This window comes from Convolutriloba macropyga, chromosome 1 (genome assembly GCF_964194025.1).
Source record: "Convolutriloba macropyga chromosome 1, txConMacr16.3, whole genome shotgun sequence".
Classification (NCBI taxonomy): Eukaryota; Metazoa; Xenacoelomorpha; order Acoela; family Convolutidae; genus Convolutriloba; species Convolutriloba macropyga.
The window spans coordinates 86,094,274-86,112,979 of NC_134468.1; the positions used below are offsets into that span (position 1 = coordinate 86,094,274).

An 18,706-nucleotide genomic window follows, 5' to 3' on the forward strand; every position below is an offset into this window, starting at 1 on the left:
TCACAGGTTTGTTTACACCATCTAGAAAGGTTTTGAATATTTTTGAGAGGGCGATGACAGCCCTTTTTAATCATTTTTTTTTTTTGAGGTTACAGAAATGTAAGTGAATTCAACATTTTAATTGCTCTGGAACGAATTTTGAAGTAATTGTTGTACACGTGTTTGTCTTTTTATGCAAAATTTTTTGCTTCACCGTTTTCTTCTAGAATATTTTTGGATTTCACTTCTTGAGTGAATTTACACGAGTGTGTTTTTGATATTTTGCGGGACCTAATTTCATCTTATCGAGTACCGAGAAATTAAGTTTTGGTTGTTATTAAATCAAAAGCGATTGTAAGCTAGGAGAGCAAAAAGGCCAGACAGCAGAGTGGTAAATGCTTCAGTTTATAACGGAGCATGTCAAGGATCCGAATCCCGCCTTGGTGAGATTTTTTTGCACCCATAAAGAATATTTTCTTTGCTACAGCGCCGTTTGATTAATTTTCCCCGCCTGTCATTCAAGAGCGATTTGTCTGATATTAGTCAGTGTATGTTTTGTTGACTAAACGACAAATTTCTGTCATTCTTCATATAGCAATAGTGGCTAGAAAAGATTTGACCTTTTAATGCAATTTGTACGCATCGTGTAATCAGTTTATCGCCTAACACACAGTAGAAGGGATTTAAATTATCTGTTTGATAGCCACACTGCGATAGCTGGGACTATTATTGGACGTCCTCTTGGTTTTTTGTGGTCAAGATTTTTGTTAAGACCATATGACGTCACAGGCACTTGAAATCTGCCTTTTGTTCATTCGTTCATGCAATTTCAACAGAAGTGTGTGCGTGACGTCATTTCTCACTCTGAGTGGAGCGAGTTTTTTGTTCATTCGCGTATAAGGTCAAGTGAATGTGTGTCAATCTAAATGAAGTTTGAGAACAGCTAATAGAGGTAGCAATAACTTATACAGATTCATAATCTGTATAATATCTCACTGTATAAATCTTTTGGTCTGTCTTTACTGTTTTTACACTGCAGATCTTTTAAATCTTTTACTGTTTTTAGACTGCAGATCCACGAAGCTAATGTGGCTATTTTCTGGCAATCTGTCAGCTATGTTAAGTGAGAGCTCATCCTTACTTACAGACTTCCCGGAGGCAGGGGATCGAATTATCGATCGTTGGCGTGTCAATCACACGCCTTAACTCTCGGCTATGACGCCACTGTTTCTTAGTTTCAATACCCAATGGGTTTTTTAGGAACTATATCCGAAAAAAGAAAACTTGAACAGTTAAAATTATACTAAGTTTTTTGATCGCATTGTAAACGTTAGAATTACAGTCGCAATTTTGTTTTGATTAATAGCCGCCGTCAGCCTCTCAACTGCTATTATTTTGGCGCTTTTTTAATTCGCTTTACCGTTTGATCACGTTTTTTTGTTCTTAAGTCTCGATTTTCTTGATTGACTTGATTTACCTCACTCACTTGTTCAACTGAATGGATTTTAAATTCTTTCACGGATTGAATTACGCAATGTAGTGAATACGGTCAAAGTCAAAAGATCAAAATCAAAAGAAACAGGGTAAGCATTAAGGCCGGTCATTAAGTCATAGTGCATTAGGTTATCAAAGTTCATTAAAGTGATTGATAGCTGGCATTAGAATTATGCTTAATAGCGTTCCGTATAGAAGTTGAATTAAGTGTAATTTAGGAATCTAGCCGAATATGCAGAATTTGCACACCAAATAAAAAAGTTTTGACACTTAAAAATATTATGTCAATTTCTCTCTTATTCTTCTCTTTTTCTGTTTCAATCCTAATGTGCGCCAAGAGGGTAAACAGCGGATTTTTTTTGGCAATTTGCCGGCTATGTTTGACTTATAAACGTTTACAACATTTTTCTAGTACACTTTGTGCGCAATGAATTTTTGAGCATCGTGTAATCAAACAATACTAATTGAAATTTAGATTTCCCGGTCTCATCACACAATTAATGAATGCAACTAAAACGAAAACTAAAAGTTAAAATTTTACAAGGATATTGGTCGTACCGTAAACGTTAGGTTTCTATTCGCAATTTTGATTTTTGTCGTGCCTGATCGGACCTTAAGCCTCTAGATTCCTGCTGTTAATTATACTGTTGTTTACTCTTTGTCAAGCTGAATGGATGTTTAGGAAACATGTGAATACTCAATAGACCCTTGCTTTAATGATGAAACAATTAATTACGACAACGAACCCGACCAATCAACGGCTGATGATCAACGTACATTATCGGTAGTAACTATCGGCTATCTTCCGAATGTGAATCAAATTGCAACTCTTAACCACCTGGGCCAGTGTCCTTCAGCAGAAGTGCTCTCAACAGCTGTCAAAAAATTCATTGAGAGTTGCCCACAAGTCTATGCTGCCGTCCAAACCTTTTTGAAACAAGATGCCCAAAATGAAAATATTTGAGAGAGTTTGTGTTTTCTATCGTTTATAGTTGAATGAACTATTAGAGAAGTATCTGGCTATGACTATGTCTTTTGTTTACTGATATCTGATAGAATTTTAGTGTTCACATCTACTTTTTACTATTCACAGTGTCTTTTTTAATCAGTACTTTTGTTGGAGTGAAATTGGAGCTGAAATGACATTGAAAATGAGAGCGATTAGTTCCTCTTTAGTCAGTATTATATCTTTCATAAGGGATCAGGACATTTTTATTGATGAGTTTTGCTGCACGAACGCTGACTTAAGTGCAGCTTTGGTGAAAAAAAAAACAAATTCAAAGCTTCAAAACTGCACAACTTGTTTTATTAGATCATTTTGTGTTAACAGCAACAGCTACAATACGGGCTTGATTTTTCAATTTTTTAAAAGGAAACTATTCTAAAAGTACCTTCAATCTACCTTAACACTCTTGTTTCAATGAAATGCAATTATCCCTCTTACAATTTGCGAAAACTTAGATTTTGGGGGGTGCTAAATTAACGGCTCTATGGGGGGGGCTAGCAGAAAAGATCAAGTTATTGCAGGTTAAGGAGACCTAAATATTTCCTTGAAAGAAACTGGATAAAATGGCTACTAATGCTCTAATAGTGCTACCATAAAAGCACGGTTTAAATCTAAAGAATGCTTGAGGAGGCAGATTTTCTTGAAGAGCGATTCTGCACCTCGTCCTTATTTTAATATCTCCTTCGCTTTTTTCGGGCCCTCTGAGCTAGCTACTCTATGCTCAATGAAACTAAAACCAAAGCCAACCCCTCCGCTTGAGACCGCTATCTGACGCTAGTCGTTTGTTTGTAATAGCCGCGAAGTGATAGCGGCTATTATTGAGGACATCGTGGTTTTTTAATTCGTCGTTACCATCGATGATTCTTGCGACCTGACTTCTTGGAATTGACTTTTTCAATTTCACTGATTTCTACTGCTTTGCAGTTAAAATTTGTGTGCGTGACGTCATTTGTTCTGCTTTTAGGTAAATTGCGTGACTTACCTCACTCACAAAATGACTTCTGAACTCGCTTAATAAACCTTTACTAGTTGTCAATAGTGTGCATCTAAGTAGTGACAAACGTGTATGCCCTAATTCTTGAGAATTAGAGTCTTGATTTTATGGTTCCGAATATTAATTTTGAAAAAGCTCTATTAGGGTTTTTTAAAAAGACCACCAGTCCTTTAATAGATTTAATAGACCACTAGACTTTTTGGTTAGATTCAGACTCTCATTTTTATAACACATACGCTCTATAAGCTCAATTTTGAAAGAGCTTATATAGCGTATGTGTTAAAAAAATGACATTCCGAATCTAAGCAAAGTCTAGTGGTCTATTAAATCTATGAAAGGACTGGTGGTCAATCTATCTTATTTCTTTTGTTGTTTCACTTCATAGAAGGCCACAAGCGTCTATCGCGGCTATTTTCCGGCAATCTGTTGGCTATGTTTGATATCAAATGTTGCGAAGTATTCCTTTAAGTATATTTATAATGTAATAATAATAAATGTAATAATAATAATTTATCGGGTAAGTCAGCTCGAGATGACTTCAATTTTGTCGCTGTCTGGATTTGAAGGACTTCGATTTTCGCTGTTTCATTTTGAAAGGCGCCCTGGTCACTGCTCGTGCAATAATAGAAATATGTTCTACTTGTGCTTCTGCTTGTTGTTCTTAGAATTTCTGTCAACTTTTCAGTTGAAACGCAGATAAAACTCCTCGAGAAACTGTTGAATTTTTGCAGTTGAGAGTGGGCAGATTGCGATTATCCAACTTGGGAAAACTTATGTCAAATTAAACACCGCTCTTGAAATTTTTGGTTTAAATTTTGTCTTTCATTTGCGGGATTGTTCCGTTATTGCCCCCGCCCTCAAGTTTGTTATTCCCTCGTTACAAAATTTGCAATATTGCATGGACAACAAGTGCGCTATTATACTAGCAACGGTTGCGTGATTGTAAATATTTTTTTACTGCTTAAATTGTTTTTTTTTTTACAATTTATGGAGCGTTTTTCTTTACTTGTGCGATTTTGTGAAAAAACAACATTGAAGCGTTGACACACACTTATGTTTTGAGCGTTATTGTCAGTAAAAAAATTATTCGCAATTGGGACCCTGCTAGCTTTTTGAGGCGTTTTTAAGTCAATATAATCTCGTTATTTTATTTTTGAATGGTTTCTGATTTGCTTGTTAATTGCTCTCAAACGAAGTTTTGTAGCAATTATATTGGTCCTGTCGGTCTTTTTATTTATGCGATTTTTATATATGCAATCATATGCGTTTTTTCTCTTGACCAATTTTTCGTCTGACGCATTTGAATTTTCGACCTCAAAAACGAGATAAACAGGGTAGCTTCCGGCGAGCATTAAGCTAAAGCTAGCCTGACTAAACCGTGGCTAGCTACTGACGAAGCCAACCGCTCGCCGGTTGTTTGAGAGCAATTCGCCCGACGTTAGTGCGGAATGTTTTTTGTGTTATTCTAAATGGGACTATTTTGATTTTTTTGTTCAAATTCTTCGCCTACAAGGTTAAATAAGGATTTTCAAAAAAAACTTTTATTTGTTGCTCCAGCGAAGCAATATTTTTACAAAACTTTTTTTACAAAACATTGCGTTTGATCGTTGCCCTCGAGAAAGTTTTCTCGATCTTACTTTTCGAGTGAATTTTTCACGCTTGACTGTTTGAATTTTTTCGAGTGCTATGAATTGTGCGGATTCAGAAAAGTCTGTTACTAAAATAAAACCGATTGTTATCGATGACCTTACTTTGCACTGTGCGTAGTGTCTATGAGCCCGTGTAGCATACTGGCATCCGAGAGGTGGCCGGTTCGAACCCCTCACCAAGTGTTTACCACCATAAAAGTTCCTATAGCTATCTATTGTCAACTTAAGTAATTCGCCTCGCCACTCGTTCAAGATCAATTTGTACGTCAGTCGTTTTATGTTTGTTCAAACATTGAAATGGGGCGGGTCAAAATAAGTAGTGATAAATATGTTGATAGACTTTGATGTCAATCAATTTTTACTGTGATAGTGTCGACGATTCCACTTCGTTTTTAGATTGTTATATAAATCATCTTCACGCGGGGAAAAACCGAAGCTTGAATTCGAACGCGAATGTGCACTTTATAATATGGCAGACGTTACTACCATTACAGCCAGCTTGAATTTGTGTAGAGTCCGGGGCTTCTGAAAAATTTCGGCAGCTCGTGAATTTTGATTGGTTGCTAAACCATTTTGTCGAGTTATTGTTACTGCAAAATTAAATTTTTTGCTTCAAGGATTGAGACCATATAAAACCCTTTTTTCCGTAGGGAACCAGAAGATTATTAATAGTTTGTGGAACATTCTATTATTCGTTTAGGCGCAATATTGGTTGAAATTTTTTAGTCCTGCGGAGTAGGGATTTGTTTTGTTGACTAAACGACAAATTTCTGTCATTCTTCATATAGCAATAGTGGCTAGAAAAGATTTGACTTTTTAATGCAATTTGAACGTATCGTGTAATCAGTTTAGTGCCTAACACACAGTAGAATGGATTTAAATTATGTGTTTGATAGCCACACTGCGATAGCTGGGACTATTATTGGACTTCCTGTTGGTTTTTTGTAGTCAAGATTTTTGTTAAGACCATATGACGTCACAGGCACTTCAAATCTGCCTTTTGTTAATTCGTTCATGCAATTTCAACATAAGTGCGTGCGTGACGTCATTTCTCACTCTGAGTGGAGCGAGTTTTTTGTTCATTCGCGTATAAGGTCAAGTGAATGTGTGTCAATCTAAATGAAGTTTAATTGAGAACAGCTAATAGAGGTAGCAATAACTTACACAGATTCATAATCTGTATAACATCTCAGTGTATAAATCTCTTGGTCTGTCTTTTTTTACGGTTTTTAGACTGCAGATCCACGAAGCTATTGCGGCTATTTTCTGGCAATCTGTCAGCTATGTTAAGTGAGAGCTCATCCTTACTTACAGACTTCCGGAGGCAGGAGATCGAACTATCGATCATTGGCGTGTCAATCACACGCCTTAACTCTCGGCTATGACGCCACTGTTTCTTAGTTTCAATACCCAATGGGTTTTTTAGGAACTATATCCCAAACTATATCCTAAACGTTAGGTTTCTATTCGCAATTTTGATTTTTGTCGTGCCTGATCGGACCTTAAGCCTCTAGAATCCTGCTGTTAATTATACTGTTGCTTACTCTTTGTCAAGCTGAATGGATATTTAGGAGACATGTGAATACTCAATAGACCCTTGCTTTGATGATGAAACAATTGATTACGACAATGAACCCGACCAATCAACGGCTGATGATCAACGTACATTATCGGTAGTAACTATCGGCTATCTTCCGAATGTGAACCAAATTGCGACTCTTAACCACCTGGGCCAGTGTCCTTCAGCAGAAGTGCTCTCAACAGCTGTCAAAAAATGCATTGAGAGTTGCCCACAAGTCTATGCTGCTGTCCAAACTTTTTTGAAACAAGATGCCCAAAATGAAGATATTTGAGATTGTTTTCTATCGTTTTTAGTTGAAAGAACTATTAGAGAAGTATCTGGCTATGACTATGTCTTTTGTTTACTGATATCTGATAGAATTTTATTGTTCACATCTACTTTTTACTATTCACAGTGTCTTTTTTAATCAGTACTTTGGTTGGAGTGAAATTGGAGCTGAAATGATATTGAAAATGAGAGCGATTAGTTCGTCTTTAGTCAGTATTATATCTTTCATAAGGGATCAGGACATTTTTATTGCTGTGTTTTGCTGCACGAACGCTGACTTAAGTGCAGCTTTGGCGAAAAACACAAATTCAAAGCTTCAAAACTGCACAACTTGTTGGAGGTTTCTGCAGTTATTACAGTTGCTAGAATGAGGCCATTTTTGGCTAACATACAAAACTTGGGCGTAATGTCCTGACTAATTTCCTGATTTGCCAAATTAATCCCCTCCGCACCAACAATGTTCGCTCGAAGATTGGCATTAACGAATTAAGTAAAATATGTAATATGCTGCCTGACTGAAATCTTATCGGATAAAATTGCAGTCACCTGTCGTCGGATCATCAAAATATCCTGATTATCAGTTACCGTCCCGTGAAAATAATTTTAAGTGGCGTCTAGGAAGACGTAGAAGAGGCAAATCTAGAAAGGGCCACAACAACGGCAACCAAATCACAAAGAGTGTTTTTGATACGTCAATGTGCTGATGACAAACAACTGAAGATTGTGGGAATTTTCGAACAATCAGTCTAATGAGTCACACCCTGAAAATCCTCTTTAAGGTTTTGCTAGCTCGAATAAAACCAGTGCTGCACAATGAGATCAATGAGTGCCAATATGGGTTTATGCCGGGCAAAGGTACCAGAAACGCAATTTTTATCCTCCGTATGCCCAGTGAACGTTGCATTAAAGTCAACCGAGATGTCTACTGCTGTTTCGTTGATTTCAAGAAAGCATTCGACAGAGTCCAACATAACATCTTGTTTGAACTCTTGTCCGACTTGGATATAATGGACAAAGATCTCAGGATAATCTCAGAACGTGTACTTTTATCAGCAAGCTGTCGTTCGTCTTGACAACGAGATGCCTGAACCAGTATCCATCTGTAGAGGTGATCGACAAGGCTGTGTGATGTCGCCAGATCTGTTCTCATATTACTCAGAGGTAATTCTGCGTGAAGCAGATGGTTGTCGTGGAGGTGGTAGTGGTCGGTGGTTTGAATTTGACCAACATCCGGTACTCCGTGACACAGTCCTAGTGAGCTCAGAGAGAATTGCAACATCTTCTGGACGTTGTCAACGAGAAATGCAAACAATTTGATATGCATATCAACGCCCAAAAGACAAGTGATGGTAATATCGAAAACCCCCCGTGTCCGTAACAGCGAATATCTTTCTCGATGGCGCTCCTTTGAAAACAGTCAGATCTTTTGTGTCCCTGGGATCTAAACTGTCGGCTGATGGTCGATTGCACGAAGATATCTGCAACCGAATGAGCCATGCCAAAAGTGCCTTCTTCAAGAGGAAATCGCTTCTCTGCAACCCCAAGCTGGATTTGGGAATGAGGTTTAGACTCTGGCGCTGCTACGTCCTTCCCATTCTGTTGTATGGATGCGAATCATGGACGACTCTTGAAACAGGTCGACGGAAAATGGCGGCTCTTGAAATGTGGTTCCTCCGCAGGATGCTGCGAATCAAGTGGACTGATAAAGTCAGTAACGAAGAGGTGATGGTCCGAGCAGGAGGACAGCGGTACCTATTGAATAGTATTGTCAAGCGACAAGTTCATTTTTTTGGACTCTTGATGAGAAAACAAGATTGAATGGCAAGTGATGACTGGGAAGATTATAAACAAGAAGTCTTGAGGTTGACAAAGATTGAGCCGCGTCGAATTGTGCAACAACCGCTGTTTTTGAGAGGCTGAGAGAGAGAGAATTGGTCGCCGAATGACATATATTGGTCGCCATATCATATCAGATGATATGGCACCCAAAGAAGAATATATATATATATATATATATATATGTGTGTGTGTGTGTGTGTATGTATTACATATATATATATATATATATATATATATATATATGTGTGTGTGTTTGTGTGTGTGTATGTATTACATATATATATATATATATATATATATATATATATATATATATATATAAATTGCTAGAAAAACCTGTGGGTAAATTGAGCGGAAGTAGAAAAATTGTCGGACATTTTACAATTATTCGAGATCGACCACTGAGTACTTCCTGTACACCGACCTAGAGACCTGTTGTCATACACCATGGCTTCGATAGTGAAAATTCGATGCAGTTAAATTGGCGATCACCTACCTGAAGCTTCAAGCATGTATTAGAGAACCCAGGGTACGATTTTTTTGGTCACTAAAACTTGCAAATGCTGTTTTGCGGCCCAAACTTAGCGGCCCTCTCGCACTAAGGAAACATAATTTTTGGTGGTGAGACCGAAACCACTAATACTTTTGACATTTCCCATCAAAACCTGAAAACAGGAAATAGCTGAAAAGCAGGAAAAAAATAGAAAAATTGACGAAAACTTCTCGTTTAATAATTTGCAGAACTGTACTCTTAATTTCAATTTTAATTAAAGTCTAATCCCCTTCGTACCCTTTGGTTCTCTAAATAAGTTAGCACATGAGTCTTAGCCCCCCCCCCCTCGGGCAGCTAAGATTTATGTGCTAACATAGACTTTAAAATGTTTCATGTGAGCAGTTGAAAACGGCTAACCCACTCCCTGCTAAAGTCAACGAACACAGGAATACAACTTTCTCTGAAACTGTTTCTTAAATTTAATTAATTTGATTAACTGCCATGCTCGACTAATTTTAAGATCAGTGAGTTTAAAATTGCTCTTTAATACCGTCTTATAGGAGCTTTGTTATGCTAAAATTAAGCCCTAATCAGCCGGCTTCTTTTAAGCTGTTGGATTCAACTCCCCCTACTCATGCATTGAGTGAAATCTTGTTGCAAGGTGAATTGTTTTCTGATACTATGTCGCTTTTTAGTGTCTTCCATTGCGCTCTTTTTCGTCTTTCAGGATAGTCATGTCTGTTGAAGATGAAGCAGACAGTGACTTCGATGTGAACAACCTGAATGAAACCAACATTGTCGAGTTTCTAAACAAGAAATGCAAGTCGGTAGACGATGTCAAATACTGGCTCGAGTTTTTCTCTAACCGGCTTAAAAATTTAGATCTGCAAAATGAAGGCGATAGCTCAAATGAGCTATCGTTACTCCGAAGTATGACAGAAGAGGCGAGAGCTGATTTAGTCAGGATGCGAGAACTGAAGAAAAAGCGGGAACTCTTAATGAGAAAAATAGCAAATATTCAGCTCGAAACTGAAGAATTTGTGGACAGTTTGAGGGAAAAATGCGATCGGCTGAAGAAATTGGAAAAGCAGCGTGAACAAATGGTGGCTTTGAAGGAGTTCAAATCAATTTTGAAGAAAATGAACGATGCATATCAAGAATCGACCCCTAAAGCCATCATGTTTTACTCTGAAGCTGTAACTGTTTATCAGAACTTACCAAAAGATTGCAACCAAAATTTGGAAGTTAAAATTTATGCAAAAATTGAGGAATGGGAAACGAAGTTGATCGAAACTGTTAAAAGCGACTTTTTACGGACAATGTCAAAGTTAGGATGGGGTAGTAATGAAATGAATGCCTTATCAGGTAGTCAACTGAAAGAGGCCGAAAGAGAGCAATTAGTTAGTCAAAGAAATTCGTTATTTCTACAACTGCTCGGTTTACAAAAACCAGTCAAAAGAAACATTCTTGAATTGCAAAATGATTCGGAAAATGTAGGCGAATTATTACCCCCAATAAGTGCACTCCTAATTGTGTTTAAAAAGCGATTCTATTTCCATTTTTATGGAGATAGAAAGACAAATAACGTTGAGAAACCCGAATGGTATTTAACCCAAGTTCTAAAATGGGTTCAGGACAGCAGAGACTATTTAGACGAAGAGTTCCAGCCACTTGTAAACAAAATGTGGAGTAAACCTGTCAATGTGAAAGTTATGTTTGTGGAGGGTTTACTGGGCTTTATTAGGACCAAAATGCGACAGGACCTGACACAAGTTGTTTATAACGAAACTTTGTTGTCGCATTACGTTGATGAAGTTCTGAATTTCGATCGCGAATTGGAAAGCTCGATTGATGTTGAAAATATCGATTGTTGTTTCTACTCGCCTATCCAGCAATTGCTTTTGAATGAATCTGTATTCCCAAAATGGATTGAAATGGAGTCGAACTTGGTCAAGGAAAAGCTGGACTTGCTCCTCTCGGACTGGGAAAACTGTTGGAAACCGGAAGTATTGGACGATCCGTATCTCAAGTTCATTCCTCGATCGGCCAACATGTTTTTAACACTTTTAGATTGCATTTCAAATCGATATCAAAGGTTGCCAAGTTTCAAACATCGCAAACAGTTTTTTCTTGTTCAACTCGAGCTGTTAGATGAGTTTCGCACTCGTTTGATGCAGTTGAAAAATCAGGAAAAGGTGATTCCTCTGAACGAGTCCTTCATAGGTATCCTGAACTCGGCGTATTACGTCACTCGAGTTTTGACACAATGGTCGAGCGAGGTGCAATATTCCACATTATCGCTCCCCAATGTTGATGGCGTTGTCAATTCATCAACAATTGAGATTCAGGGTAATGTTGGCCCGTTTGATTATCAGATTGAGACTATGAATTTGTTCATACAGGATTGTGAATTAATTTTGGCTCGCTATGTGGCCAATCAGATCAAAGAGAAGGTGCAGCTCTACAGGTCGCAGAAGTTTTGGTCCAAGAGTGAACCTAAAAAGTCGCAGGTAAAGATTTAATCTTGTAAATTTATATCGAGTTTTTTGACGTTTCATAATGTCGCCTGTAACATGTAATACCGGCAGAGTTTATGAAAAATTAATTTTATGAGTTTATGAAAAATTAATTTAATTGTGTTTTCGAGCTATATACTGGAGCTATATACTAAATAAACAATATTGTTCATGTCAAATAATGGTTCAGACTAACTGAAATTAGACGATGCAAATTTGATACTCTTTCCAAAAACACGCATTTGGTATATTTCACGGTGTTTTTTCGGAGCGAAATTTTTGAGCATGCTTTTCCAACAACTCAGATCTATCAACTGAAAAAAACATTTGCTTTGATTTAACAACTATTTCATGTCAAAATCTCTTTTTAATCTGTCGTTTTCATGCGGTAACTTCTTCTCTCCAATTTGTGAGAATCGACTATTGATGTTATTTTCATAATCTTTCTCCGTTCTAAGAAGTCAACAAAGATTGAAACTCATTACAAATATTTCAAAACAGCTCATCTATAGCTCCGAGCTGATGAGGAAATCTTTACCGCGGTTGTCTTGAATCTTTTGTTTCGTCCTATCATCTTCATATATATTTTTTCATGCAGCCAAGTTAAAAAGCGATTTTGTTAGAAAATATCATGCTACCCATTGAAATTTATTAATACGACGTCATGTGTTATATATCAGTATTGAGTTTTGCGGAATTTGTGTAATTGTATTTTAGATCATTGTGGGAATAGTCACTAGATGATTTTAGTCTGAATAAATTTTATCGCTTAGGGTAAAGAATAATGGCTGATGCTGCACATCACGTTAAGGCCAATAACGGACTATTTTTGTGACGAATGAATGATAAAAGTTGATGTTTTCAATTTACAGTTGGATATTGGATATCTCAAATAGTGAAAATCTTTTTTGGAAGTTATACAGGTCTTCCCAGCAAAAATAGTGTTTAAATTTTTTGCAATAATGTCCCTTAGAACAAGCCAATTGTCATGCTTCATCATAAACTCTAAGAGCAAGAATAATTTTCCAAATCAATACCTCAAATACTTAAGATCTTTGCCCCCCCCCTCAATAATTGCCCCCCCTTTTGCAAAAGGGGGGCCTATTCTTGAATAGAATTTAAGCGATCGATTTATTAACCAATCAGAGACGACTAAATTTTCCGTGTATGCTCATACTGTGTTAAACTGGATAGAATAAAGTGCGCCATGCTAGGGCAATTAGCCGAATTGGAATACAAAGCGAAAAGAATATCCGACTGGTGGGTCGGTGGGCGCGCTTCGCGCAGGTCGCGGCTTCGCCGCGATAACCGACCCGCGATTTCCCGATTACATCCCACAGCGCGTGAGAGGCATGACCGTGAACAGCGGTCCGCAATTGCACTTAAACTGATATTCGGCTATCTAAACTGTATGCCAACTATTATTGGAGTAAAGTATAGCACAAAAGGGGTGGCGATTCTCTACTAGGTACCAAAGGGGGGGCAATTGTTGAAAAGATCCAAATTATTGGAGAAATGTAATCGATACTATTGGCTATCCTTGTCAATGTTTCGGTAATTATTTTCAGTGGCATTGATTGTTCAGCAGGCATTATGTAAAGTAACGTTTGGCTCATCCGAGAAATGTTGATTCACTGAGGGAAGTAGCCGTAATTTACTTTTGCAGTGGCTGGCAATATTTACCGAGAAATTCAGAAATATTTGAGATTCGTAAACACTTATTTTAAGCAAATTTGATTATTTTGGAAAGTTATTAATTGCTCTTGAACGAAGTTCATAGCAGTTATTGTAAACGTGTTGGTCTTTTTTATGGAAATGTTTCGCTTTACCATTTTGCGCTGTTCTTCTAGAACATTCTTTTTTTCACGCTTTCGTTCTTCATTTTTGAGTGGTCTCTATTGCTCTCACTCCGAAGTAATGCTTGTTGCTAATATAAAGTCGGTTGCACCATAGCAAAAATGGGGGACAAATAGCACAGTCGGCAGTGCATATGGTTATAAAGCGGGAGGGCGATGGTTCGAATACCGGTGCGGTCAAATAATTTTCCACCCGCCTGTCGTTCGAGACCAATTCTTCCGACTTTTGTCGGTTTATGTTCTTGTTATACTTTTTGAGTGAGAATTTAAGCAGGATTATCGCTAATCCTACAAACAAACCTACAAACACAACTTACATTTTGAATAAGATTGAAATAAGTTTGAATAAAGTTTAGAAACCAATATGATTCACTCTGTCAAACAAATGCGTTCATGCTAATTTTTCATTATATTTGAGAGGTTGCTAAAATCTGATATCACGCTGAAAATATCTGCCTTATTGAACCATATCACAAAATTTAGATTCGAAATCTTTATTGAAAGCGTGTCCGGACAAAACAGTCGCTGATAAACGTCTCATTTTGCAAAATATTCCAAGACAAAGTAGTACAATGAAAGCAGACACACTAGTCCCAGACCAAACAGTCCCGAATAAATTTTGAAAAAAAATTAGTTGGAATCTATAAACAATTAGAAAACATAATCTAGGAGTTAAGCCTCTTATTGCATTGTTTCCATTTGAGATGAAATAAGAAGCACGAAACTGAATTCAGATTACAGAATCTAGAAAATTGAGTCGTAAGCAACTTAGTATTTGTTAAATTGCATTCAATTATATGCTTAACTCAGGGAGTTTGTTTCTTATATGGTGTGCATATGTTTAATTCTATACGTTTAATTGCGAATATTTCATCAGGGATTTTTTGCCTGCTTTCGTGGGACTATTTTCTCTGGGACTGCTCTATCTGTTCACCTTCAAGTTATCAGTCGAGATTAGTTTTGTCTCGATTACGATGTATCTTTAGCGCTGTTGTTCTTTGGCGCCTTTATTCTGCTCAAAATTAACAACTCGTACCCTGCGAATCGTTAATGTATAGGCTCGAGAAATAAAACCAGGGTTTTATTTAACCAATTTTTTGCCTAGAAATTGGCGCAAGAAGTTGCTTCCTTATTGTTAAGGGTTCAGAATATTTCCTGTCGTTTTCCCTTTTCACGTTCGCGGGATAATATATAGCAATATGATCTGTAACCATCGCCATTAATTGAACTAGAAATAAAACAGCAAGCCAAGTTTCAAAACCTACAAGTCACCATAGTTTTCATTATAATAGTGACGTAGTAATCAGCCTTCAGTTCAGTTCAGCTGCGATATTGATAAGTGTTTCAGGAACAAAAGGAGGAACAAATATCTGTCTCCACAGTCGCCTCCGACATACTGCATCCTTTCGCAGCCGAGTTGGAACAGCTGAGCACGGCTCTAAACGAGACCGCCTTCAGAAACACCTGGAAATTAGTGTGCAGCTTCGTGGACAAAGTGCTCTACATTGACCTTGCTCTCAAAACTAACTTTTCACGCTTCGGTAGCTCTCAATTCGTGACCGACTTGACACAGGGACTGTTTCCTATATTTGGGCAATACACACGGGCTCCAAGGAATTTTTTCCCTTGTTTATCTGATATCGTGACGCTGTTTTCACTTTCAAAGGGAACCTATCTTCTTTTGAAAGATCACTTAGAACAGGTTGAAAATGGAAAGTGTGCTTCGAATGAAATTGAACTGATTTGCAACGAGTATAAACTGACAGGATTGACAAACGCTTCTCAGATTTTGAAGGTTTTATCAAAACTTATTTGAAAGCTTCTGGAAATAACTATATTAATTTAAATTGATAAACGTTTTGTCATTATTTGTGATTGGGAATATTATTTGTGGTTGGCTATTTTTTCGCATCAGCCGGAAGAGTTCTAAACGTCGTGAATAAAATACAAAACGATTTGAGATTGTTTTGGAACAAACTTTTATTGAGTGGTATTTTTCTGGGTAGACAGGTAAGCCAGGCTCTGGCGTTTAGACTCTGGCGTTTATCCAGAGGAAAGATTTTTAATCAAAACTTGTCACTCCGTCACAATCATTGAGCTTGAAAGAAAATCAACCACGGCGTGACGAAAACATGCAAAATACCGAATTCAGAACTTCTGTCGGAGATGAAAGCTAAAAGGCAATTTCTCACCGCTCCGATGATAGCGCGTGATGATTAGCAAAATAAGCAAACTGTTACTTTCAGAATAACTTAACTAAAAATAATAATAAATGCCAAATTTAAGGGTGAGCCGCCAAGAATTGCAGCAAACGGGAGCCTTACTAATGTGCAGTTCTACTGTTTTTATTCTTACCTGACCAAAGTGGTGAGAATAGAAACAAACATTTTACATGTGGAAATTTTTTTAAAAAATGCTGATGAAATGTGATTCATAAACTGTTGATCTGTTGTATTGATAAACACCGTTATGTTAACCAAATTAATTGTCAATTAAATTGAATTTTAGGGTTGCACACTGACGTTATACATAAAAGCTATTTGAAGAAACGAAATGTTCCTCGGATTAAGCTCGGTACCCGATTTATAAATATTCTGACGGAAAAGAGACTGCTGATTTTGAAGATCAAGCAATTTTGAATGAGTGACTTATTTTGACTATAGTAAACATGGCAATATTGCGTCGAATGTTGAAACTACCGGTGCAAATGAGATTAATCTTTAACTCACTTTTCCACACTAAATTTCAACCCCAGTAGCATTATGTCTTCATGGCCTAGGATGTGCCGTAACCGTTTATGCTCAACTTACCGAGAGTGATTTCAGTTAGAATTTAAGTTTCTCATTGTCCTAAATTAGTGCAACAATTCAATCATTATTTATACAGATAATTTTTTGCCCTTTTGAATGACAGTATGCGTTTCAAGATGTTTATATTGACCTATTTGGCAATTATCAGACAAGTTTTGTCTTAAAATGACAAATTCCGTACAATAAATGCGACAGGAAAATCACATCTGAACCTTAAGTGACATTTCAGAATAAACATCAGCGAGTTCCAAATGAATTGTCGAAGAAAATCTGAGTATCAAAGAAATGGTGTAAGTTAAGGTGAACAAAATTTTAATTTGATTTACTGACAACGATACTCTCTAATGTCACGTGTTCTGTAAGCGAGGGAGAAATTCGCAGAAATTGCTAAAATGTTTTGAAGACAAACTACTAAATTAGACTGAACGTATAATAAAATATTACTCGATTTTTAAGGTCAGAGCACATCTGCATTTTTAGCGCTCTTTCGCAAATATAAGCTAGAAACGAAGGCTCGCTTGTTTGCTCGACACAGAATGTTCCCACGTTCCCCTTGGAAAGCATATAACGCATCAAAGCGCCATATCATAAATGTTTTAGCAAACTACTGCGAAAAATGCAACTATCTTAGCGCGTTTGAAAAAGAAGGAGTATTTAGAGGAACCAAAAATTCACTCACAATCGAAAAAATTCTGCAGTTTTCCGAAGTTTTGCATAAAAGTTGTCGAAAGTCATTAAAATACTAACATTAATACCACTTTTCTTTTTCGTGTTATCGGCTGTTTTAATTTCGCTTCTTCATTTGTTCCCCCACTTTGTCTACAAGATATTGATTTCTAACATTTCCATGGCCCATTTGATTGCCTCCAATCAAGAATTAATTGAATTCAAACTGTCTATTAATCCCACACAATACGCTGACGTCAAAACCAACTGCAATTTCATGTTAGGAGAATAACTAGAGTAAGCTCGTTTAGAATGTACACATATTTTCTTGTTAAAAAACGGTAGGAACAAAAAACTATAGGCTCATGAAATGAGCTCAAGTATAGAAATTCAATTTTATTTTTGAAAAAGGATCTTTTCTGTTTTTGCCCCCAGTCCTATATAAATAGTCCGTTTGCACCCCCCCCCCCCCCCCAAATATGTACTTTTCGTCCTAAGAGATCTTTCAATTTCGGCACAATAAATTGCCGGCACCGGTACAAGATTGGATGGATTTTTGTTACCGGTTGTCAAAGAAATTAGTGTCATAAAGTCAATCCTATAAAAGATAAGCGCAAAAATAGCAACAACAAGCATTATTATTGGTCTGTTTACATTATAAGCTAATTTGAATTATTGTAAATGTGTTAAATTCAAAAATTCGCTGCATAATTAAATTAAAATTGCTGTTTGTGCATAATTGAATATGTAATTGTATAAAATGCAAACAATATGCTATAACTTGTGTAAGTTGGGGGGGGGGGTGCAAATGGACGTCGGAGGGGGGGGGCAAACAGAAAAGATCCTTGGAAAATCAGTAGCTTCAAATTTAATAAAATACAACTACTCTTTGAATTTTCAAACAAAAGCGCAACACATAGCACCCATAGCGTACTAACAAAAATAAATAGATTACTGAAACGTCCATGAGACCTATCTGAGAAAAAAATTATAAAAACAAAAATGTTACAGATATTTTCGAGTTAATTTTAGAACCATAGGGCACATACACTGAAGCTGGCCCAAATTATGGTAAAAATTAAAAGAGAACCTGAGGCTTGTCAATTATTCGTCCTCAGTTAAAAAAAACCTCAAAATTAACCTTAGTTCACAAGATGGCTTTTAAAAGAAATCATATCAGTAATCATTGTAAAAACCTTGTCATCAATGCGCGCAGGGAGCAGAAAATTAGGTAACGACTGATTTTAAAAAACGATGAATTTGAAGTTTTTTTTGGAAAACGTTGATTCTAAGTAAAGAAGATATTGAATAAAATTGAATACACTAGTATCAAGAATACATTGTGTTGAACTTAAGCATTAAAAGTTAGAAACTGTTATCAGGGATACCCAGGGAAACCCATAAAACTGTAATTCAGGCAGAATTAAATATTTTCCAATATCTTTTACAACAATTTGTAATAAATGCAGCAGTTGTCAGTATCCCAATCAGCCAATAGCGCAATTTAAATACGTAGGAATGAAAATTGTCGCTTATTGACAAGACTGAAAAGTGA

General features: G+C 36.8%; 3 protein-coding genes across 3 annotated transcripts in view; all 3 read left to right on the top strand.

Moving 5' to 3' along the window:
- Positions 1–7,081, top strand: part of LOC142343885 (exosome complex component MTR3-like) — a 44,843-nt gene extending 37,762 nt beyond the window's left edge. The window contains exon 5 of the mRNA XM_075395264.1: positions 6,694–7,081. Within this exon, the coding sequence (XP_075251379.1) occupies positions 6,694–6,975 (282 nt within the window). The 3' untranslated portion in view covers positions 6,976–7,081. The remainder of the gene's footprint in view (positions 1–6,693) is intronic.
- A 703-nt stretch (positions 7,082–7,784) lies between these two features.
- LOC142353332 (uncharacterized) lies at positions 7,785–8,789 on the top strand. Its single transcript, XM_075405598.1, has 3 exons — positions 7,785–7,826; positions 8,025–8,175; positions 8,353–8,789. Exons 1-3 carry the CDS (start codon positions 7,785–7,787, stop codon positions 8,787–8,789), a joined length of 630 nt encoding a protein of 209 aa, XP_075261713.1.
- A 1,245-nt stretch (positions 8,790–10,034) lies between these two features.
- Positions 10,035–15,635, top strand: LOC142343894 (RAD50-interacting protein 1-like). The gene is made up of 2 exons (XM_075395277.1): positions 10,035–11,813; positions 15,024–15,635. Exons 1-2 carry the CDS (start codon positions 10,038–10,040, stop codon positions 15,489–15,491), a joined length of 2,244 nt encoding a protein of 747 aa, XP_075251392.1. The 5' UTR covers positions 10,035–10,037; the 3' UTR covers positions 15,492–15,635.
- The last annotated feature ends 3,071 nt before the right edge of the window (positions 15,636–18,706 follow it).

Bases quoted from the DNA above. Each gene is read 5' to 3' on its own strand.
- LOC142353332 (XM_075405598.1), top strand. From the start codon at position 7,785: ATGAGATCAATGAGTGCCAATATGGGTTTATGCCGGGCAAAG. The intron at 7,827-8,024 runs GTACCAGAAACG...TACTTTTATCAG, and splicing joins TGGGTTTATGCCGGGCAAAG to CAAGCTGTCGTTCGTCTTGA. The intron at 8,176-8,352 runs GTCGGTGGTTTG...TGTCCGTAACAG, and splicing joins TTGTCGTGGAGGTGGTAGTG to CGAATATCTTTCTCGATGGC.
- LOC142343894 (XM_075395277.1), top strand. From the start codon at position 10,038: ATGTCTGTTGAAGATGAAGCAGACAGTGACTTCGATGTGAACAACCTG. The intron at 11,814-15,023 runs GTAAAGATTTAA...TAAGTGTTTCAG, and splicing joins GTGAACCTAAAAAGTCGCAG to GAACAAAAGGAGGAACAAAT.